The following is a 25,299-nucleotide window of genomic DNA, read 5'->3' on the forward strand; positions in this document are numbered from 1 at the left end:
GGCTTTACGTACAACTTTTACATGTATTTAAACGGATTAATTTCAGTTTATAAATTTTTCTACAGTTATGGCATTACCGGAAATATCATCTTGCTGCGAATAAATGTCAAATTTCCACAACGGTCCTAATATTATTTATCAATGTAATTACGATATCTCCAATATCTATTAATATTGATTTGATTATAGGATATTACTTATATTTTAATTTCTCTTATTTATTTTTATGTGTGGAAAAGCATCTGAATTCGACGCGGAAAGTTCTTTTTTTTTTTAATAAATAGTTTTGACAAATCAATTTTTATTATTGCGGAAATGAGAATTGACTTTATTGTATCCAGATACATTTTCTACCCAGGAAATTTAATAAGCTTCGTGTTTCAATTTTTTTAAAATAATGTTAGACTATTATTAGGTTTCATTAACGAAGCGACTATCTGCAAGTAAAAAAATAGTACAAATATCTTTTTAGGACATATATTTATATTAACCTCGCATTCACAATTAGAAAAAGTCAATCTATATTAAACCACGTGTGTCACATATTCGAATGTGATCCTTGTACCTGATTAATGAATAGATTAATAAACATCCCGAATGGAAATTTATTTAGCTAATCTAATTTTGCAGCTAGTGGTTAGATCGCGCATTTTACAAAATATTTTGTTATTTTAAAAATAATAAATTTGTTGTACGGAATAATTAAAATAATTTACAAATCTTGACTTAAAACAGAAAATTGTTAATCGATTACTAAGATTTATTTTTGTCCGTTTAAGAAGGAACAAGTTTTCCAGATATAGTTCAGTCGGTCGGAAATTTGATTAACGTGGCTTACGTTCTTAACACGGACGCCAAAATTCTGCCAACGGCACGATAACGGTCGTTGTATTCTGCGAAAGTTTCTACCAATATATTCAAGTAATCTCGCCTTCTTAGAGCACGGCTACAATTTGTGCGGCATGTTGTAGAGGAGAAAATTATTTCAAGTATTTAAATCTTTTTAAGCAAGTTTGGAGATGTCAGAAACGACAGTCGACTGCGTTAAAAACGATCGCAATGAATTGCTCCAGATAAAAATGCTAGCTAATGATATTTAAAAGATTCACTGGCATATTACGCGCCTGAGTACTTGAGAAATATCTTCGGCGGTTTTCTTATTATAAAATATCCAATCTGCACTGCCACAAGGGTCTATTGGGCGACTTATCTCCACGTGTAATAATCGATTTTCCACACATGCACATACGTATGTGCTCGCACATCTCCGACGTATAAAATTCTAATCTACCGCAGAGTCGACGTAATGATGAGCGCCGCTGATACGCCGTAAAGGACGAACGCGCTTGTAAAAAAAAAAAGAGGAAGGGGGGAAGGGATAAAATCGATAAGGATCCTCGAATAAGTATAAAGGAACCTCGAATCCTTCTGGCTATCGTAAAAACGTACCGTACCTTACGTATCCGGCCAATGCGAGCCGATTGAGATCGCTAGATGAATAAGAGCGCCAAATCCTCAAGTCGTCCAGAAGAAATACAGCGCGAGCTCAGCCGGGGGAGCTTCCGAACGATCGTAGGCGATCGAGACTATCGACTGCACCGTCCCCCTTTTACTCTTTTGGACTTCTCGCTCGCTCGCTTCGCCCGGGCGACGTCTGTGAATTTCGAGTAGATACTGAAATTGATACAGAGCGAGGGAGGTTCTATTGATAACGCCCCCGCGCACGTTCAGAGCTATCATAACTGGAAATCCTTCGTGATTGCGGTGGATATATGAGGGATATGTCTGTGCACCACCGAAGTAAACTACAAATTCGAGGATAAATCGACCGATCGTAATGCCCGCCTCTCGTATGTAAACCTGAAAATGTCACGGCCCCGTAAAAGGATGTAAAAAAAAAATATTCCGCAGAGCATATTTGCTCACCCGATCGTAATCGTTAATAATTAATCAGCAGCTATAAATCCATAACTGCATAATATGTATTAAATTCGTACGATTTGTCGCTGCAGACTTTGGTAGTGTATTTGACGCTTTTCTCCCCTAAAAGTGTACGTCTCATTTTTTTTTTTTTCTCTCCCGTTTAAGTATCAATTTCTCCGTGTGAAACGTTCGAATCGCGACGAGCATTGAGCGACGTCGAATTACGGTTGATGCTTATCAGTACTGAAGCATCGCGGCGGGATGCCCTCTCCGGGGAAACATGGTTCCTATTCGGATTGTATATCCTACGGGCGCGTAACGTATCTCTGCACATGCACCGTATCGTACGCGAAAGAGTCTGGCTCGTCCGAAGTGGCGGAGCTGCTCGGTCGCGCGTTGGTTTAATGCCCTATAAATCGTGCCGCAAAGTGCTGGTCGAGCTCTCACCGACACGGTCACGGTCGGCCGTGGTGCTATGCACCGTGGCGCGAACGAGAGATGCACCTAAGGAAAACCCCTGTACAACGCGAAAGCGCGACTGCACTTGTACCGTCGGTCTCGCGGGGTTACATCGCGGGGGGAGTTACATCGTTAGGGGTGGACCGTCGCGTATAACGCCAGGCCGGAGCCAGCTCCACCAGTCCTGACATTTGCGAGCGTGTGCACTCGCCCTCGCAGGCATTCGTACGTGTGGGAGTTTACACACGCGCGTCCGTGCTTGCGTAATTAATCCCGCGTGAGACTGCAGGGGGACGCGCCGCGCTAATTACCCGCTTCGCGCTCGACCGCCTTCCGCGCGTATACGCGGCCTCGCGTGCGACAATCACATCTGTATGCGACTTGCGCGTATATATCTATCGGACCGCGAATATACATATATATTTTAATCGCGTATAATCAACTAAAAAATAAAAAAGAAAATAAAAAAAAAGAACAAACAAAAAATGAGAGGACTAAATAAACCCCGAGGTATCTGTCGCGCTTTTAATCCGCAAGATCGGACGTTTAATTTTATAAATTGCGATTTTCATATTTTTTTATGTGTTTTTAATTTAACCAGGTCCGTGAATTTTTCACGAGTCTCTCAAGTGATTTTTATCGAAATATGTATAACCGTATACTGCGATGCATGCATCCGGTTACGGAAAACCGGAGAAAGCGCTGGATTTATGTTAAATCGTATGATCGCGAGTTTATAGCCGTTCTTAAAGCAAACGCATAAAGCGAATTGATAACGCGACAAGCTGACTTAAACTTCTTTACCAAAATATATATTACGACTTTTACGATTACTGTTACGAGTATCGGAAGAAAAGGAATAATTTATTCAGCGTATCCATATTTTAAGTCGCAGCGTTTCATTTTTAATTTTGTTATTTACGACTGGAAAATGTATGCTTCTTGAAATAATATTATTAACATTAAAATATATATAATGGATAATCGAGAATCAAAAGTTATTGAATTATTAAAAAGAACGTGAGAGAAAGAGAAAGAATGCTTTACTTTCGCAAAGTGATTAGTGGATAATTAACGTAATAATATAAAAACCAGTTAAAAACAGCCAATTCACAAGTGTGGAAATTTTCTTAAATAAAACTTGACACATCTTTATCAATATTCTTGCAAAGAAGGGCCTCTTGAGATATGCAGTCATTGGAAGAGAACGAGCTGGGAGAAACGGTACCGACTGAACTTCACTGACCCGTGTAACGTCCAGACGGCCTCCCTCTATCTGTACTTTACAATCGAGGGTTTTATTGAAATCTCCCCGTTCTCTCTCGCTCTCTCTATATAAACTCCAAGAGACATTTTTATCTGTCGGATAAATTCTCCCAGGTCCTTGGTGCGTCTCTCGGCACCACGAGAAAGAACGGTAAAGAATTTCCTTAAGAGGGTGGGGGAGGACCGTCGGTCCGGACGGCCCGCGGGGGATGATAGAAAGACCGACGCCAGTTTTGCACTCGGGGAGAAATTATTGGTGAGATATGAAGGAGCCAAAGTTACCGCTGATAAACCCCGAACATACGCCTCGAAATCGTATATGAGCACTTTTCACGGAATTTATGCGTGGCCCACCTGATTCTTTGACTGTTTCTTTTGTGTTCGTTCGCATACTTTATCGGCCGTTCTCGAGAGACGATTTCGGCATAGATATATCTTAAAAATTTTCATCACGATAAAATAACTTAATAAAGATACTTATTAAATATTAGCTTAATAATTCTTTTCTTGTTATATTTTACCGTTATATAAAATTACGGTTATGTTAAATTATATTTAATACTTAACACATTTGAGAGACAAAATGCGTTAAAAATACATTTTATTTTCTGCTAAGAAATTTTATCTCTCTCTCTCTCTGTTTTTTCTTTTATTTTATTTAATTTATCTGTATTTATATAAAATAATAAATTAAGCAAAATGTATCTAATATTTAAAGAAAATTTGTATTACATATATATTTGAAATTATCGTATTTTGCATAAATTATTTTACCAAGTGTTGAGCTGATTAACAATATACGTAAATTTGGTAACGAATGTTTTATCGTATAATATTATAAATACGAATACGAAACCTCTGTTAGAAAAATAATTTTCGAGTTCCTTTTAAAATGACCTATTTAAGCTAAGTGAAAATCTTGTGATGTAATTAATGTTATCCCGATATGTCGTTTCTCCTGGCGTCGACATCGAGTGCAGATTTCTATTTTCGTCGCACCTCGTGTCACGAGCGCAAATAACGTTTCCAAAGGTACGGATCGATCCCCGAGATGTCAGCGACTTGGCGCAAGGTATCGGCTAAAGTGTCTCCTATCTGTTGCAGATGCAACTCGTAGGATGCGCACGTCGTCGAGATGCAGACACGTCGTATCCTCGAAAGCTTCTGCTACTGGCAATTTCGCAAATGTGCGAAGACGCATCGTGAACGGCTTACTGTCACCCACCTTCCTCTTCATCTATTACTCGTCTGTTCTCTTGCAAGCTCATTCTTTATTCTAAATACCTATTAACAAGTCCCATCCGGCATGCCACAATCTTACCGAGCTGTCACGTATACGAAGTGGCTCGTAATACAACGTGTCCTCTCGAATTAATTGCGAAACGTTCATTACGAGAATAAAAAAAAAAATTTAGAATAATTTTTTAATTTCGGCACTAATTTTAATTTTTTTAATTGCGTAAACATTTCGAGGCTCTTTTCATAAAAATCTCTTCCTTCTCCAATTTCTGTCGCTAATCTAATTAATAGATAATCACAGACGGCAACATTGATGCACCGGACTAATTAAAATAATCATTTTGCTAATACCGTCTGCATACCGCGATGCGCATAATTTTCCAATATATGCATATATGTATACGCGAGATATGTTTAAGCTCGGTGAAATAAAACACGACGTATGTGAATGCGTGTACTGTTGCGTTTACGCGAAATTGGGAACACGCGCGGCCCGAGAAATTTTCAGCATTTATGCGCAAATTCAATTCGGAAACTAACGCACGTGGGGACTATAAATATCAATTTGCCCGAAATATTCAGCGTGATATACAACTTCGGCACGCGCGCAACAGACAACGCGCCGCGAGAGAGTTACGTGCTGAATTTATAAAGTTTACTGCCCCCGTCTTCGTGCGCGGCATAATGCTTGACTGAAGACGTCGCAGTTTATCCGCACCGACGCAATATTCAAGTTAACTACGTTTTTAAGACGACCACCGCTGACTTTCGCGCGGTCTCCGTTCGTTTCGCCGCTATTTTCGTCCTCATCGATGGAGACTCAACATTTATTCGGCAACTTCTGGTTGAGCCAGCGTTATTATTTCGTATGATTCAACGACAATAAATTATCTAACGTAATTCGGCAAGGATAATTATGCGACGCCAGCAGCGCGGAGATATAGCGAATCAATTTCCATCCTGAGAAATAATTTCGGACCTGCGCTCACATATATGCACCTAGGGAGACCCCATTGCGCGTTTATCGTTATCGTTAGACTCGAATATTCGCGAAACTGCAACGCGTGCCGCTTGAAATCCAACCAGGCTTAATAATTTGATTAATTGCAATGGATGTACCCGTACCTCGTTTCTCCTACTGTTTAATTCGAATTAATTCCCCGAGTGCGTGCAGGGATTATCAAATCGAAGTCGCCTAAAAGATTCCGTTACCCTTGCCGTAAAATTTTATTCCACGATTGCGGCTGAGTCCCACGAATACTTGGGACTGTCGCGAAAAAGAAAGAAAAAAAAAAAAATCAAAGTTCCTGATAGTATTCCCAGTCGCGCTCACATATGCAAATAATGTCTCGAGCATGCAATCTTTGTTGAACCGAAAACGTAGATAGAACTGTGAGTTGCGGCAGACTGTGAAGGACATCTATAATTCAGGTTACGAGTGTGGAGCGGCGGAATCGCGAAATAGCCGGAGCAGTCTCAAGAAAAGAAGGAAGAGGTAAAAAGATAAACCAGGTATAAAAGAGAGAATGGGTATAGAGAAATGGCGGGTGAGTATCGCGCGAGAAAGAGAGCGAGATGGAAGCTAAAGAGCGGAAATAGAAAGGGAGAGAAAAGGAGCGCGAGAGCGCCAAGCGCCGTTTGGAGGTCCAAGTGCGTCTGAGAGGCCAGTAATTTCTTTTTATATCCATCCGAGTCGATTCGAGCCGTTGCTTTTCCACTTCCAAGCCCTCGTATTTATCGCTCGCGGCGTTAACACTTTGCCGGGGGATTGCGCGACGGAATATCCGTCATGAAAGATCGGAAACAAAGTTTTTGCTTGTGAAAATGACGACTCGATAATAATTCCTGTCAACTCGTCCCATTTACTATCACGCAACGTTTCAATTGTACATAGATTGAACACGAGAGCGTTTGTCAATTATATCCACCACTTTGTTTTTCTATTCTTTGTTTCTTTTATTCATTTTTTTTTTTCTTTTTTTTTAAACACAATAACGCTACGTTTGCTTTTAGCCTTTTAAGTCTAGACAGACAATTTAAGAGTGCTTGTATTATAAAATTGCATTAACGTTTATCTATAATTTATAACATTTGTCATTTTGCCGAGCGATCTAGAATTGTGTGAATATTAATGATGAGCGATACCGTCGAACGAAATAACGTGTCCAGTGAAAAGCCATAGCGTTATGTATAGACGTACTATTAAATTACACCGTGATGATGCATTGTCTTCTCGATGATCTGTAAATAAATATAACGCGATCGAATGGCCATCATTAATCAATGATGCGCCGGTTTTTGCCCGCTTTTTGCCGTTATATCCTAATTATGTTACATACGAGCGAGCCGCATAAAGTGACTGCAATCCATAATTATTGCGGCCGTATCATCGCACTCACTTAATTGCTAGCATTTTATCCCGTAATTTATTAATGCGAATAAAATTGACGATCATATCCGAAATTTGTATAATAACCCGCCCAATGCAAATTTGCAATGTGTACTTTTCACTCGAAATTATAAAGCAAGACTCTGATTACGCATTAATATGCATCAACTATGCCTTTTCATTCCAAATTGATGATTTACAAACAAATTTTGCAATATTTGCACACAAGTATTTATCTACACGCAGAGAGAGAAAGAGAGAAAGAGAGAGAGAGAAAGTGAGAAAGAGGAGTAGCCGTAAAACTGTACATCAAGAAATCGTATAACCGCGGATTAAAATATAATAATATAATGCAATGATAAATGTAATAATGAATAAATTATTTAGGAAAATAAAATAAAGGAATTTTATGAAATCAATGGAAACAGATAGATGTTAAATGAGATAATGTACGTTGTTGCATTATAACAAAAGTATGGGAAACGATGCGCGCGAAACAATAATTGCGATAATTTAAATATTTGCGCGTCAGATTAAACGCAACTATAATCCGGAAAGTTATATATGTTTAAGGTATTTACGAATTAATAAAAATAGAACCGAAATATGCCTCTGAAAGGGGACAAAGAGGCTTTGGGTATTTTATTATTTTCCGCAAGTATTGCGCAAAATATGCCAATGTTATATTTAATCGTGTACTCTCCGTCCCGTCGTCGCTTGTTCGTTCTAATAAGCAATATCGGGAGCCAAACATTATCCGACGTTTAATTATTGCTGACATACACTTTACGGCCCGACATAATACAGCAATTTCTATTTTCCTGTGATGCATATCGCGCGCAGCACGCCGAATAGCGGTATCATGTGCATTGTCAAATAAAGGTGGAGCCTACACACCTATCAATCAATCACGGTAGTTGTCCGCATAACAGGGAACAATCCCGTGCCCTTTCGATTCCTAATGTTGTATACATAAATCGTTCACGTAAATCAAACCCAAATCTAAATAAAAACTACAATTCTGACATGTTCCGTAATTAACATATCTTGCGTTTAATATAAAATCCTTATCAATAAAAAAACAAAAAAAAAAAAAAAGAAATGCACATTATTTTTATAAGCATCTGTTATATTGAATTATTCAATATTATACTTGAAATTCTATTGGCATCGTCCTTTGAATCAAACGATCGAGTTTGACCACTTTAACGCGTAACCTGATAAAGATTATCGTGTCTAAACTATATAAATATACAATAAAAGAAAGAGAAAGCGAGAGAGAATGAGAACGAGGGGAAGAGACTAGAGGAGTTTACGGTACTAGCGACAAGAAATTGCCGCCACGATGAACTTTGAGGAGGACTTTGAGGTTGTTACAACCTACTGAAATGGTTGTACGACGTTGGAAGTTGCACCCAAGTAGTACTTTTACAATGCGAGCCAGTGCCGTGGCGTGTAACCGTCTACCAGCGAGCGGCACGGTGTACTTGAAACGTACGTACTTTAGCGATTCTCGTAACTTTAACGCAACTATCATTGGTAATATCTATCTCGGTAACTTGCGACATCTTGGTCCGGTTTATTGCAATTCGATTGCTTATCGTGCAGGCGGATGTACAAAAGAAAGTAAAGTTTTTCTTCGTTAAGAAAGTCCCTCGCATAAGTCCCGAAATAACTTGCCGAATGCCTTCGCTCGACTGATAGAAATTTTACGAGGAGCTTTCTTTCCTTTTTCATTTTAACACATAGGATCGTGTTCTAATATCCGCGCACGGATTTATGTATAAGATAATATGTGCGTTTCGTATAATGATCACGTAAGATTGATAAGTTGCATTTAATTATGTGGAATAAATTTTTTAAATACGTAGCGAACAAATTGACAATCGCGGAAAAGCAGCAACGATAAATTCGATTCGATCTAACATGGGCTACAGCTTTTTTGAGATAAAGTATAAAAATAATATTTCTAAATATACTACAGAAAATATTTCAATTCTCGACGTTTCTTTATGGACATAAAGAAATTAGTAAATTATAATGTATGTATATTCATCTTTCTCAAACTCTCAGAACATAGAGTAGTGTTACAGCGGTGGAGCGTAGCCGCTTTGATCTTGGCTAATCAAGCAAGTAGTGAATATATCGATGTGCTAGATATTCTCGGCTTAATGACTCATCGATGTATAAGTCAAACGTCGAACCTGCATCGTCGTTTATCTAGTTATAGACTTAGAAACGTTTAATATACATAATTGAATAATAAATGATGGAGAGATCTTATTATCACGTATAGGCGTGATGACGTATTGAAATCGGAGTTTCGAAAACTAAGACAAATCTGATTTAATAATACCGATGGATTTTCGTGAAGTCACGTTCAATTTATAATCGAGATAGATTCGGAAAGCATTTACATCGCGATTAAGCTCTAATTAATAATGCAGAAGCCGCGGTGAGAAATCGAAAATACGATTATACATAAATATTATACTGTATATTTCTACAAGTATTTGTATTAAAATGCACTTAAGTTTTTTAGTCGGTTTCAAAATATTTCGTTTTATGCATTTAGAATTAATTATTTATATTTATATAAATTTATTTTTATTTATTAATATTATATAAATAATATTTCTCTCGCTGCAAGGAGCTTTGATAGCGTTGTAGATTCTAAAAAACATATTTCAAATATGCAGCTAACTCTTTCGGATTTTTAATTTTTTGCTTTGATTACGTATGCGATAAGTACATACCCTAAACCACAGACACTGGCATCAATGGCAATAACTGATTTTTTGATACGTAACGTCTATATCAAAATATATTTGTCATCAGATATTGGGTGTGTGCCCGTAAAATTGGATTATTCGTAATATCGAATGATAAACGGACATATTTAACGATCACCAGAGCATTATCCGCAATACGCCCCGTCGAGCAGCTCGTGTGAATAAAAACGGAAAAGAAACATCGCGTGTGGCGTTATCGTTACCATTTGTATTTCGCACAATTCGTAAATAGCAATAAATTCGTTTTAATTATTGACGTGTTGCCGTATCGATTCTATCACTGCGCTGATAATATTTCAATTTCAGACAATCGTTGAATTTCGATGTCAACTTTATGCTTATTGCATTTACATTAAATGTCAATGCGTAACGCGGCAATCGATCTGCACGAGATTTGAATAGGTTTATACTTGATTGCATATGAATAATATGATTATTGGAAAATATCGTTCAAGTATTAACAATCTTTTTTTTTCTTTTTTTTTTAATAAAATATTTACAAATACTAAAACAAACCATGCGCGCGCGTTATTTTTCAATATAATTTAATTTATATTTTCCAAAAGAAAATCAATTAAAAAGATGTTTTACTAAATTAAAAAAAAAACTTGAATTATTCTAGTCTATCTTAAAAAATTAGTGCATTACTCATCAATTAGCTTTTTAATTGCTGCTCAAAGATAGATAAAGTTGTAAAAAAAAAAAAAAAAAATTTTAATACACGTATAAAATACGACGATCGCATTGATAATCGGAAATAAAAATATAAATGCCATAATAATTTAATACATATGTAATCAAGCGACAGAATAAAAGCGTATTGTAAGTAATCTAAGCTTTAAGAAGATATCAGATACAACTAGTATGAGAGAACGGGCGATTAATTCGCTACGACTCTCCGGATAAAAGCGCTCGATGAAACAGGAGAAATTTTCATGGATGAATAATCGAGTTCTTTCAAAAGATCGTAAACGTTTGATGTTCTTTTGGAATAGATGTTCCATCCACTCACTTTGTCTGTAGGCCCGGTATCAGGCGGGAGACGTGAACACGAGGTTTCGTTTGATTAAAAATTGCTCTCTTATGATATCCAGCATGAATAGTTCTTTTTTTTATCTCTACTCTAAGCATATGCTTTAATTCTTCATTGTAGCCGAGTTGTAACAGGTAACATTTTTAAATGGACATTTAAGACAGAGAGGAAGTTAATGAATTAATTAATTACTCTGTCGTAGATTATGAGTAATGGAAACTTAAGAACAAATAAACGAGTTATAAATCGCGTGAAAATGACGGTACAAAGATGTATACGAAAATAAATGTGTATGTATATTAAATACCAAGTACTTTAAAACGTCCGACCTAGGTGTCATTTTGTTTTAATCACGGATCTTTGTTTCAAATAAAATTTATTATTATTTATGTAAACGTATCGATTATATACAGTATTTAATGCATAGTAAGTGAGCTAATATTGTAGGCAAATACACAACTGAACCGTTTAATCCTAATTGACAATAATGAGGATTGTATCAAGCCGGAAGGCGGTTAGAATGATGAACGCGGAGAATTAAATAGTTAATGGTTAATTTTACATTGCGTCCTGCTTATTTGTTAAAAGCGTAAACAAAGTTATTTGTCAATCGTATAATTAAAATAGAACAAATCTCATTTTAATTTATTGTAATTGCAAATAAATTAGAACAGCTGCAAATATTGCATTATCTGTAGTAATAGATTATACGCACATATTAAATATTTTATTTAGTTCATTATTGTTATTGTATGTATATATATGTATGTGATTAAACGTTGTTAAATTCTTGACGACATGTTTCCCGTTGTAATAATTATTGTCTTTAATTATCGCTAAAGATTCTGTTATCGACGCGTTTATTAAATTATTATTTCGATTATGTTACAAAGAATAAGATGCATCGATCGAAATTAATTTTAATCGGCTCTGTCGTGTCATGAATTGCTGAGATTAAAATAATTCTTTTGTTGATATACTCTTGACGAGATTTTACTATGGTACGAAATAACACACTTTTGCAAAAAAAAAAAAAATTATGCGTGCTTACGACATTAGACGTCACGATTAATTACATCACTCGCGCGTCAAGTAACATTTCACGTCTTACGGGATAAGTCTCGACAGTTGCCGTGCACACGACGACTCGCTGCCTTGAAAGTCGTTGCTCAACTGACTAAACGGAGCGTAGATATCCTGTATCACATCCTACCTAACCGAGACCGGATTCGCTGCTCGGTAGCGGAAAAGTAAAACGGTTCGCGAAATCCGATATTCCATCAAATTAAAATTGTGCACGTCGAAATGCTCGACTCCGTAATTAAAGTAAGATTTTTCCGATTCGAGTTTGGCACTTCAAATATTCAATGCAAAGATATGTAATAACGCGTAAAAAATGTAAGGACGTGTAAAATAATCTGTTACTTTCTTGAAAAGTTCTTTCTCTCGACAGGTGCATGTGTACGATGAGGTGTTATTTCATTTATAATTAAAATTTATTAAGGTAATGAAAATATTTTTAATATTTTGAATAAGTAATTAGAAAATTATATTTGCACGCGGTGCAAATGTAAAAATGCTAAATGGCTGCTTATGCACAGTAAAAAAAAAAAAAATAATAATAATAATAAATTTCTCCATTATAGCTTTAATACGAAATAAGTGTACTTATATTAACTCGTATATTAAACTAATAATACTGGCAACTAAGAATACCAATGCATGTCAAAGTGAGCGTAATATTAATGTAACATTTTATACGGAAAAGGAGCGAATAAAATATCCGGATTCAAACGTTTATCGTTCTTTGAAGAACGATGGTGAGCATGGGTACTGAGACTCCGCGTGTCGGATTTTCGTTGAGACGGCGTCGCAACATTACGTCGGTGTGTGCCAGTAGTGTGCACGGACTTCCGGTCAGCGCGAAGTCTTCGACCGGAATTGACGGCGGCCCTCTTCCGGTCGAGCAGCCAGCCAACTACCCTCCTACTTCACTCTCGAGTGCACCGAGCTCCGAAAGTTCTTCAGAAGAGTCGTCATTCGACACGGATGTTCCGGCGTAGCCACCTTCCTTTTCTTTTCAACACCTTCGACTTTCCTCTCACGTCGAGACGCGCGTTTCGCTCACTACCCCGAAAAGGATATTCTAACCGATCGTTTTGACATGATAGTTCCTTAACTCTATCCTTCTTCTCTTCTCACTATTACTTCAGTTCGTTTCAAATATTTCAATATCGAGGTGAAAGGTGTATAATTGTATTGTAATGTTTGTCATTCATCGAGAGTTTTAAGTTTAATATTATTTGACGATTCTATGATGTTATTTTATATGCGATATAAGTTCTACTTTTACGAGCTTAACAAAACGTCCTTTGACAAGTATCAAAACGTTGACGCGTTTATTAAAACGAAAAGGTCAGGAGTGCGACATTTGTCAACCGGTAAATTTTTTGCCGTCGATTCACGGTGCTATTTAAATTTTGGTGGATGATGCGCACTCTCCACCTCCTCCCCTCCCCCCCCTTTCCTGCATTGTTTAAATACAAATACCTTGCGGTTTTTGCGGTTGCACGCAAAGTGCGAAAGAATATGAGGGATTATCCGGTGGCATCGGTTGAATATTCCAGTTTGCGTCGGCACAACGGGAATAATAATGATGAAAATATTGTACGTTTAATATTCTACGAGCACACTTTCAGTCTCGCAGCTGTAACGATATATGCGTTTTGGTTCAGTTTTAAACGAGAAGTATCGCCGCTATATAAATTCAAACTCGAATTCCGTGATGCTTCTGTCTGCATGATAATTGCTCGTTTTCCGAGTGCGGGAGCATTTGTAAAAATTCGAACGCGAAAACGATTTCGGACCGTGCATTACGAGATATTTTATGAATATCGCGGACTCGGACAATATTTAACCGAATAACATAAAATAAACGTTTTATTTATAAATGTAGCGTGTAGAGTGTGCATGTATTTTTTCGTTCTCGCATGAGTGCGATGTCAAATAGTGAGGTCATTTTCATAGTAATTGTGGTAATGGATTTTTAACGTGTACATTTCGATATTTTATTTTTTTTTTATTTTTTACTTATTTTATTTTATAAAAAAAAAAAAATTTTTTTTTTGCATTTTATCAAGCGCATTATTATTTGTATTACGTGAGCAGCTCATAATTCTGCATAATTGCAATTCATTAATATGGTTACGGGATTTATCGTATTATAAAAATCTGTGAATCAGATTGTTCGAGTGTGAATAATTAATTCGCACTCCCGGCGTTAATAAGCATTCTTTGTACGACAAGCATGAAATAAAATAAGCAAATTTCTAATGAAAAAGTATGTAAACGAGTCGATTACAAATTAAAATAATTTTACAGGCATGAATAAATAAACGTGAATAAATAATGCAAATCGCAGGGGCACGCACCATAGCGCGTACCATACCGCGACGAACGGCGGTTGAAAAATGGGGAAAATTAATTTCGTTCGCGAAAAAACGTTTTTCAAATATGCCGACGTTATTCGTATCGACGTGATCTCGTGGATTTCGGATGTGACACGACAGCCGACCTCACAGCGAGTAATCGTTTCTACCTAATTTATCTTCGAACGGACCTCATTTATCGACTCCCACAATTTGGCAAAACACCCCCAGCCGTCCGAAGATGAAAAATTTACGAGTTGACACAACCGCGGCTAATTTTCTATTTAGTCGTCCGCGAGTTTATCATCAATTATTGCTTTATAGACACTGTCAATAATATTTTTTTTTTTTTTGTACACCGAGATAAAATATATCGGTGAGAGAAAGAGTAGTTAATCGCGTTATTGTTTATAGTAACTCGACGGTCGTTAATTACAGTACAAAATTACTTTTACAAAATGGGTAAAGAAAACTAATAAAAACTAATTTAGCATGCAAAAACTTGGTGCACCCGTGTCATATTGTGATTTAATGCAATTCAAACGTGTTTTATTTTTTTTTTAAATTAACATAAAAAAGGTTCCGCATTTATCAGACGTGATTTGTTGAACTTCAGGTTCGCTAGATCTAGATTCTGGGATTGCCCAGGTGGTCAAAGATTAATAGTAGGTACCACGTGTTGATACGAATCGCATAACTAACAGTATTTTTTTTTCTGTGTGTTGCAGCGCTTTCCGACCCGCCAATATTTGCTGAACCAATACCAAACGTCACCGTAGCGCTGGGAAGGGACGTCAGCCTACCGTGTGTCATCGAAAACCTCGGAAGTTACAAGGTAACGTACTGAATTAGAATGCCGCACACGTATGTGTTTCGCGCATACCAGTGATTCAAATTGAACGCCTTCTTTTTTAGTTTCGCGCGGATAAACGGTAGCTTCTTATCTCCATAATTTTCTTTTTGTTCCCGAAAAATGTTTTTCTAACGATTAAAACTTGTCATTTTTTATTCAACAGAATTTCCTCAATTATTTGTTAATTACAGTAGATTATCAAAAGCATACCAAAGTCGTAGACATGCTTTTTACAAAGTTTTACTTTAAAAACATTTTTTTTTTTAATCGTATTTGATCTCGAAATGCTAATCTTCCTCATAACGTTGTACGTAATTTTTTTTTCCGGAGTAATAATGTAAGTTGATGCGTAATTTGCAACGAGATATAAACTAATACATTTTTGTGGCGTGATATATTAATTCACGTAATATCACAAAGTTAGAATAAGATCGTTTATTTTTTTTTAATATAATCTAAGATATGCTCGAAATAAAATAACACGAAAAAAAAAAGTCATTTAAAGTAGAGGAAGATTTCTCGAAAGAATAAAAAGACACGTAATCGGTATTTGGTATACTTTGTGATCCGCGGGTTCGTCCCAGTAGCATTGAAGACCGCTGTTAGGCAACCGTATTGGAAACGCATCAGTTGTCCCGTCAGGGAGTTGGATGCGAGACGCCACTATACCGCAGCCTGCAGGCGATCAACGTTACACACGAACAAACATATCGGCAGGCGTAACGAGCGATGTAGTTTTCCAAAGTGAAATGGATATTTGCGCTTCAAGGGATATATGGAAAATCGAGGAAATCCTTGAACTTCATTAAAAGTTGTCGATCGTATCGTCATTTCCATTTTCCCGTTCATCGTTCGAGAATCGTGGCTGCGGGCCCGATCGACGCCGGAGATCCGGATCCGGTGATACGAATCGCAATGTTTTTTTTATGAGATTTTAATCTAATTAACTGATGATTTTATTATGTTAATGGGAAAAGCAGAAATGCACGTTTGCACAGAGCGAGGTTTTAAAGCAGAGTAAAATCGAAGACTCGTATACCAATGAATAAAACATTATACGACGATTATTGTCACGATACGCGATGATCATCCACGCAGCATCGAATCTCTCACTCTCAAATATAAAAGAGAAAATATAACTCTCTCTTTTTTTTTTTTTTTTTTGCTGCTGAATATTCCGGCAAGGCTGAAATTGTATGAGTAACATTTCAAGCTAATTAATTTATCAGGATGCGAGGTGTCTCCAAAACGCGATATATCTTGCTTCGTTTCTCTCGCAGATTGCAATTACTTGAAAGCTGTATTCATACTCGGGTGGACATGCCGCTCCGTTAGTCAGAAAATTGTATCAACCACAAGATTACGTCTCGCACGAGCAGCCTTGAACGGTAAACGGTGCCGATCGTCACCCAATCGCGAAAGAATAACGCTATAAATATTCCTTCATCTACGTAGAGTCTTTGTACAGGATTTTCTAAATAAAATTATTTTTATCTCGGAAAATTTCGGGGAATGTATTGTACTTATGACATCGATGCGATTTTAAACGAACGTTAATAGGCTTTTAAATCTAAGAGCTAGATGTCGAATAAGTTTCCGAGAAGAAAAGCTACATGATATTTCAGGACACTTATTTTTCGTTAATTGGGATGTTCCGTATAAAATCATCGGGTCTACCGAATGTGGCAAAGGAGGAAAGGGTCGCACGCGCGCTCGGACCAGTTTATACTGGGCAGAAGACGGTTATTAGGCGAAACCAACCGCTCCGGAACTGCCGCATGACTCGGCGAACTTTCCAGACGATAACGCAAAGGTGGAAAATCACTGATATATCAGGCGCAGGAACCGGGAAATTGAGATTGCATCAACTTCGGAACTCTCCTACGGCTATTAAGAATGCCATTAAAGTGATACGGCGATATTCGTGTGTAAGCAAACGTTTTCCGATCGCGCGTCGTTCGAACATCGCGCCGCGCGCCGATAAGCGACGTTCCGCTCGCGGAACGGCTCCGCGCAACTTCTTTACGCGATATTGAATCAAATGGTAATTTCTTCTTTTTTCTCCTCCCCTCCCCCTCCCGTTCCACACGCGCGGTTCGACACTGCATTCGATATTCCGCTTATCGAAAATTTATCAAGATATCGCTCGTCCGCACGTATCCCGAAATTCGAAAGTAAGTAAATTCTCTCAGAGTCGCACGCAGAAAGCTTCGAGGCGCGCCGTGAAATTTTTTCCGTCTTTTTAACGATCGCGAAAATAGACCATTGTATGAATATATACGAGGGGTATTCCTTCCTTCGAGCCGTGCGCGAAATAGTTTTCATTTCGGCTTGAAAGGAATGCACGCGGTTACACAGCAATAGCTCGATTTCAGAGGGAACGAACCACGATCGCCACTGAATCGTCCGGTTGTTGTTTCTACCGAGGCCAGAAAGTTATTTGCCTTGTGTCTGGCGGTCAGGCACCGAGCCTGAGAATTGCCTCAACCTTTCAGCCGGTCGTTTTCAGGCTGTCCTATCAGGTGCAATACCGAAACCATCTCTGTGGTTATTTTCCCGGCGACAACGCTAATAAGTCATATCCCGCGAAAACGCTTTACCGGTTATCATTTCTTAGTTCCTCCTTTTTCTATATATTTTCTACCTTCCGTATTAATTGAATTCTATTTTATTTCCACTTAAATTGCGCTTATACGATGGCTACGTAAGCTTTTACCTGCATTTATTTTAGTATCGCACACAACGGCTTATTACATCATAAATTTATTTCCATTTATGTGACAAATAAATATGTAGCATATTGTAATACAATTATTTCACTTTAGCAAAATGTTGTCAATATATTCACAGTGCTCGGGTTTTCAATATCCTATCGCGTTACATAATACTACGCATTTCGTCATTATTATGTGTATAAAAAAACATTACTCCCCAACAAATTTAATGCTTTTTAAAACAGCAAGAGAAATATTTATGCGCGATGTACTTAATCAATTCGAAACGTATTTATTCCTCGCGTAAACTATAAACGACGCAGAGGAGGTAATCTAATTTTCTGCGTTTCTGAATCGTCTTAGAGAGTTTACACGGCACCGTGGCCGACGACGGTGGGACGCGCTACCCGTTTTTTCTTCGTATTCAAAACACGTAGCCCGTCTACGACAGTCTCGTTAGAGTCGACATTTCGAGAGCGCATAGCCCCTCTCCCTTCCTCCTCGCGCATTGCAGTTCTCGACTGAGCCCTTTGATCAAAACGCCAGAAAATTTCATCTGCAGGGTGCCAAAGTTTCTCCTTCTCTGTCCTCTCTGTCTACCCCGGCGGTACGCGAAGAAACCGTACGACTTCGCGAATTTTCCCAGATTTAATTATGCCAGGAAGACCTTTTCATGCTGAGAAAATTGCCTCTTTGACCCTTTTGCGAAATGAATTGCACGTTGCCGGTCGAAAAATCGTTGCGAATAAATGTAAAGTGTTAACTCACACGTAGCAGTAAAAATTTAATATACGTCTCGACTTTAATTCTTTATCATTGTCTTGATAATGTTACGTTACTATAGATTGCTTTTTTAAAGGTACGATATTTTGCACGAGTGTAAAACTGACTGACTGACTGACTGATTGACCTTCTGGGAAATTAGAGCCGGCTTAGTAGCTATTATGGCGACCCGCAGGAACATTTTTGCAAAGTTAATTAAAGCGAACGGTAATCACTGGTTTACAATGATGTATCGTCGTAACAACACAAAATCGTTATAATTTCATTGTTTTACCGAACTCTACCTTTCCAATGTTCCTCTCAAACAATTTAGTTTGTCTACTTCGCGTTTTCATTTTCGTTCAGTTATCCAGCCGATCTTTCCTTTATCAGTACCAGAATAGCTTTCCTTTCCTTTCTTTCTTTATCCTTGTTAGTTTCTCGGTCTCTCTTGCTTTTGCTTTGATTATTGCTTTGCCGGTTTTTCTCTTTTCCGCGTCTCTGTTTTTACTTCGTTCCTCTCCGAGTTATTTTTCTTTGCAATTTTGAATTTTGCCTCGCGATCATTGTCACGCATCTAACCCACGCTCAACTACTGGAATAACGCCGCTTCGAACCGAGCCGAACGCGTATCGTTCGCGACTCTGTGAACTTTCCTGCGAAATTATTAGAGGAAGAAATTTGATGGCAAGGCGTCGGTGTTAATTAGTGGTTAATTAACAATACACCGACCGAGAGAGTAATGCTTTATTAAAAGTCGTTAGTGCTCCGGGTACCACCGTAACGTACGAAACTTCGATAATTGATAGATTCGCCCCGGCGTAACTCTCTAGATAATCTTGCCGGGTCTATATGTAACTCGGTCAAACGTTATATTTGTAAGCGGGTGAAAAATTACGTGCAAACTTATACATCGATTACTGTCACAGTTTTATTTAGACTCTCCGAAGGGAGATGTTAACTTTTTTGATTTTATTACGCAAAGTATAATTTCATAAAGAACAAGTCAGGGGTGCTTTTTTCCTCGTAACTCATCTAGTAAGCTAATATATCTTCGTTGTAAACTTAAACACGAGAAAGTGGTAGTGCATAAAATCGGCATAAAATCTCTCTTAGAATTATTCGACCATTTTTCCGTATTATTTTACCCCCTTTTTTTTTTTTTTTTTTTTTTTTTTTCGGCAGCAAATCTCTTGTGAATTATATGCTCGCGAAATGGTACTTACTCGAAACTTCCGTTGTGTTGACTTCGCGCAGTTTCTCACGATATATTTCACGTTAATTCCTCGACGCGGTGATAGTAAGCCGAGCTATCGAAATTGAGGGACGAACAATTCGTTACGGATCGTGCCAAGCGCTCAACATCTTGCCCTAATGACATTCCTTCTACGTACCAACGTTTAATTCGGGTTTAAGATTAGTTTTGCATGAGAGTTCCTTTTAAAGACGAAAGATTTTTACTCTATTTGTACAGCTTTCACCGTTATACAATACTATTGTAAATTATTATACTAATTATTTTGTTTTAGTTATAGAAATTTGAATGTATGAGTCGTGAGAATACAAATATGAATTAATTCTTTCTTATAAAAATACTTAGATGTAATTTCTTTTGCATTTTTTTTTATATATATACTCGTAATTACTTTCTGCGATTATCCTGCTATATAACTCTATACCTCAACTGAAATATTATCAGTCTTCTTTTTACAAAACCCGGCGATTCTTATTACAGAATTGTTGCCGCATTAAGTTGCAGTTGTCATGAATTATTCCGCTCTTGTTTCCTTTCGATTTTGACTTGGAAATTTACTATTGGCTAGAAATAACACATAAATATGGATTTATATGCGTAAATGGAGGTACAGCCCCGATATCGCAGGAACAGATTGCATTCAACAGAAAGTTGAAATTATTTCACGGTACGGAAATTGTGTTACGGTTTCTATATTTTAATTATCGCGTATCCTCTTATCAGCTTTCGGGCTGTCAATCGATCACCAGGGGAAAAAAAAAAGAAATAAAAAAAAAAAATTTGTATGAAACGAACTCTCGGGCGCGAGGTTAAGCATAAAAGTGATCGAAGCGAGCGATGAACACGTGAATCTAGATTGCATTGAATCATCCATCGTACTGTCAATAGATACCGATATGTGCAAACAGAATCTCTATCTTCGCGCGCTAGTTATATAAATCATACGGTAGGTATAATTGTAAAAGTTAGATATCCATATCGCGCTATGATATAGCCTGTCATGATCACTAGATTTGTTATAATTTAGATGATCGTTTCTCCAATACCTTTGCCACGTCCAGTATTGATATGCACCTGCTCTCACCTCAAATATCATTCTTTACAATCTCCATTCGGAGGCTGCGCACATTATACATACATTTTCCTAAATTTCGTTTTTAAAATGGACTATTAGTTGGAATTGCAGCCCTGCCGTCGCATAATGTGTACTTCGCGATAATATTTTACGTTACCCCGCAGCGCGGACTGGTTTTGAATCACTGCCAGGATTTTCAATCGTCCCTTGCAACCAATGGGGATTTCTTGTTGAGACCGTTTAAAATGTAATACCGCAGTTATTATGTAAAGCGCAGGAAAATATTTTTCCTCGAGATTTATTCTTGCTCGGTTGAATCAGAGCCGCTGGCATATCGCGTTATATTTTAATCATTATCATTTTCATCGCCGCGGTACAAATGTTGCCCGCTGTTTATTCGTATTATCGGCATCGAGGTTTGTTTAAAATAATTTAATTTTTTTTAGATATTCTGACAAACGCATTTGTATATAAGCGAGCCCTCATCTTCGTGTACGCGCGCGTCGCGGTGGCTTCCTCTTCGTTAGAACTTAGGAGCCATCCGCAGTGCGTGACTACGAAAGTTTCTCGTATCGCGCTACAGTGACTTTTCTGGAAGATCCCGGCAACTTTCCCGCTGTGCCTCTCTCCCTTTCTCTCTCGGCGATCCTTGCTTATAAACCGTCGTGAAAATTGCCTCAAGAGATGTACGTAATATAAAACTTATTAATCTCAAGACTTCGCGCGGCATTATGTGATGGCCAATTTAATCTCGTTTGTAAGAGAGACGTTTGTAAATTATTGGACGCTTTTTAACTAACAGCGAGAAACGATAATTGCCACTAACAGTCTTGTTACATCGATCTCACATTTCTCGTCTTGAGATTTTTGTTTCTTTGTTTCGTGGAAAAAAATTCTTTTCTTTTCTTTTTACGTACGCGATGCAGAGATATCTATCGAGTACCAAGGCGACCGCATGTTCGCACTGCGGATTTCAGAATTACACGCAAGTTGAAGTAGAATCAGTTGAGTTCGGAGATCCTTGGGAACCGGCAAATCCTGTTGGCAGACAAGAGCTTCAGAGATCCGCCACCATCCATCTTCTGAGCTCTTCGTTAGGAGAGCCGTCAGTGGCGTCTGACTGTTTAAAGAACTTTCACGGGATGTACTGTGATTTCCCGTACCTGAAACTTTTGCTTACCCGAATGCCGAGTGCCGACGAAAACGAAAAGCGGTACATAGGCGAACAATTCTAGACGGAGTTGTTACCGAGTTCCTGGGTGGAAATACCTGAGGGGGAAAAGAATTTGGGGTAGGGTAAAGCGCGGGAAACAACAACTCCTAAATGTAAATGTCTCGTCAGATTTAGATCTCGCGATAAGTCGATTAAGCATAATTCGCTCGCTAAGTAAAATGTCAAATAAAAATCGCTTTTCGCAATGACTACACTTGCATCGACGAATGCGACAATAAATATGTGTTGTTTTTTTATAAAGTTTTCATATAAATAACTTATAAAATGTATTTAGATTATGAGAAACTCATTTTGAAATTTTACGCCCAGAAAATAGGCCAGGAAACAGACCTTTTGCCATTACTCTTTAAAAGTTACCTGAATATATATTTTAATTAATTATAGTTATATATATTTTTTATTATATTTTATTTTATTTTATATATATATTTTTTTTTAATTATATTTTATTACATATATTTTTGAATATTGACGTACGTGCATTTAAAAAATAATACAATGCATGTGTCACAATATTATTACAATATGTTTGGTAAAAATAATAATGTTACGAATGAAAGCTAAATGTTTTTGCATCAATTAAAGAAGAAGAAAGAGTAGAAATGATACAATTTACCCTGTCTGAACGGGCTGTTTCTGGCTTAATTTGAGGAAGTATATATACATCGAAAAAAAGAGGCGAGGGAAAAGCGGAAGAGGCGCTATTTCCGCGGATCCAGATGTTGCCAAGCAGCAATAACGAATCCGAAAGGAAGCGAGATCTAGCGAGTATATCATTGTGCAAAATCGTGAACAATACAGCTTACCTAATCAAACGTAAAAAATTTTTTAATACCTAATTTTACACGAATTCTTTATTAAATTACTTATTTAATATTTATTCTTAATGAAATGTAGAAAAACATTAAAAAATATTTCCTTAATAAAATTGATAAAAATTATAATTAAAGCAAACCCTCTGAAAATATTTTAATTACAAAGTATTCAAGAACTCTTACATTCTGATTCTTATGTTATTCTCTTAGCAAAAACGCGCTTTATAACGTTTCGCAGGAAAGAAAATGCGATAATAGGAGCCAAGTCGGACGGAATTCGTTGCTGTTTTTGTTCCAGTTATGAAGAACTATACGTAAAAAAGAGCTAAGTAAGAGTAATAAAAAAAAAAAAGAAAAAAAAAATAATAAAAGAATGAAAAGCGGTGGGCGCCCGTTGTGCTACCGGAGACGTTGCCTCGAATCCGCGGCAAGAGGAAATGAGAAGAAAGGTTTGGAGAAGCGGCTCGGAAGTCCTTGAAAGTGCATAAGCTTTGTCGCGGAATGAGCTTAGTTAGTAGCGAGTTACCTCGGTGGAGCGTAAAATACTAGCGTAATAATCTTCGCTCTTGGCAGCGGCGCATAGCAATGCGTCGCAATATTTTCTCTTCACCTTTCACCGGCCACCCGGCGATATCGCTATTATTATTTGCTAACGCTATTTAACGACGTGCGCTCTATCGCGCGCTGGACTGGAATCGCGCGGCAAGTAAGTTTGACATCGCTCGTAAAACTCAAGACGCCGAGGGAGGGAGGGTGGGTTTCGGGGACACATTCGTGGTTCTCGAGACGAAGAAAATTTTTCGCTGACGCGGGAACGCTTAGCTGCGGACTTTTAGAGACGGCGGCGTGACTTTGCGACGTGCTAATATGGAAATATTCAATGCAGAAACGTGGCACGATAAACGGACGGCTGGCTTCCTCCCTAGCTTTATGAACTCGTGTCTGCTAAAGGTGTATTAAACGGGCATGTTGAAATTTTCAACGTGATGGTTACTCAACTTTGCTGTCAACGTCAGATCTTGAATTTTAGAGGATTAAATTTGTACTTGTACACGTATACGGTTACTTAACTAGCGAGGGCCTAGTTTGTTTCAGATTATTTCAATTATTAATACGTATGTATTTTATAATATGTATATAATTACTTAATAATATATTTTTAAATATGGTTTTCTTTCTGCTTTTAGGTGGCGTGGATCCATGTTGGTCGCCAAATGCTACTTACTATTCACAAGCACGTGGTCGTGAAAGTGCCCAGGTTTTCCGTGTCGCACGACAATCAGAAAACATGGTTACTTCATATTAACAGCGTGCAACAGGACGATCGGGGTTATTACATGTGCCAAGTTAATACTAATCCGATGATAAGCCAAGTGGGCTTTCTTCAAGTCGTCGGTAAAAATCATTTATTAATCATTTTCTTTTTTTTTAAATTAATTTTAAAGATTTAACAGACAAGAAAATTATTTTTTAATAATATTTATAAGTCTATAACGCAGCCATGCTTATACTTCTTTCCAATTGAATATTTTTTATCTAAAATTATTTTATTCTAATTAATTATATTTAATTATACGATATGATAGATAAGAGTCCGAATAAAAAAAGTGCTCTTTCGTGTATTTTCCAGTGCCACCGAATATATTGGACTCTCTTTCTACGGAGAGCACAGTGGCAGTTCGAGAACATCAAAATATTACTCTCACATGCAAAGCCGACGGATATCCGCCGCCGAAATTAATGTGGAAACGAGAAGATGGTCAAGTGATAAGCATCAACAAACACAACAAAGGTAAGTGGTTTAAATCTTCCTATTTCACGCGCATTTTTATCTCACGTTTTACCGTACGCGTACATCGCCGCGTTTAGTGCGTTTCATCATTTAATAACGTAACGTTTCGTAGTACCGAATTGAACATCTTGTTTCGAGCGTTTGAAGAATTTTCTTTGCTCGCTTATGTACCAACTTAAAAGCGATTCCACGAGTTTCCCTTACGACGTCTCGAGATCCCTTGTCTACGCGAGTCGAAACTTTGAAGCACTTTTACAAGTGGGAACCGGG

At 37.6% G+C, this 25,299-nt stretch overlaps 1 protein-coding gene across 6 annotated transcripts in view; it reads left to right on the forward strand.

The window, feature by feature from the left end:
• The window catches only part of LOC139111810 (lachesin), a 212,792-nt gene that overhangs the window by 131,954 nt on the left and 55,539 nt on the right, over window positions 1-25,299 (forward strand). For all 6 annotated transcript variants that reach the window (XM_070672325.1, XM_070672326.1, XM_070672321.1 and 3 more), the window contains 3 exons: window positions 15,258-15,364; window positions 24,425-24,632; window positions 24,868-25,029. In XM_070672325.1, coding sequence (XP_070528426.1) covers window positions 15,258-15,364; window positions 24,425-24,632; window positions 24,868-25,029 — 477 coding nt within the window. The remainder of the gene's footprint in view (window positions 1-15,257; window positions 15,365-24,424; window positions 24,633-24,867; window positions 25,030-25,299) is intronic.

Source organism: Cardiocondyla obscurior, linkage group LG25, assembly GCF_019399895.1.
Source record: "Cardiocondyla obscurior isolate alpha-2009 linkage group LG25, Cobs3.1, whole genome shotgun sequence".
NCBI lineage: Eukaryota > Metazoa > Arthropoda > Insecta > Hymenoptera > Formicidae > Cardiocondyla > Cardiocondyla obscurior.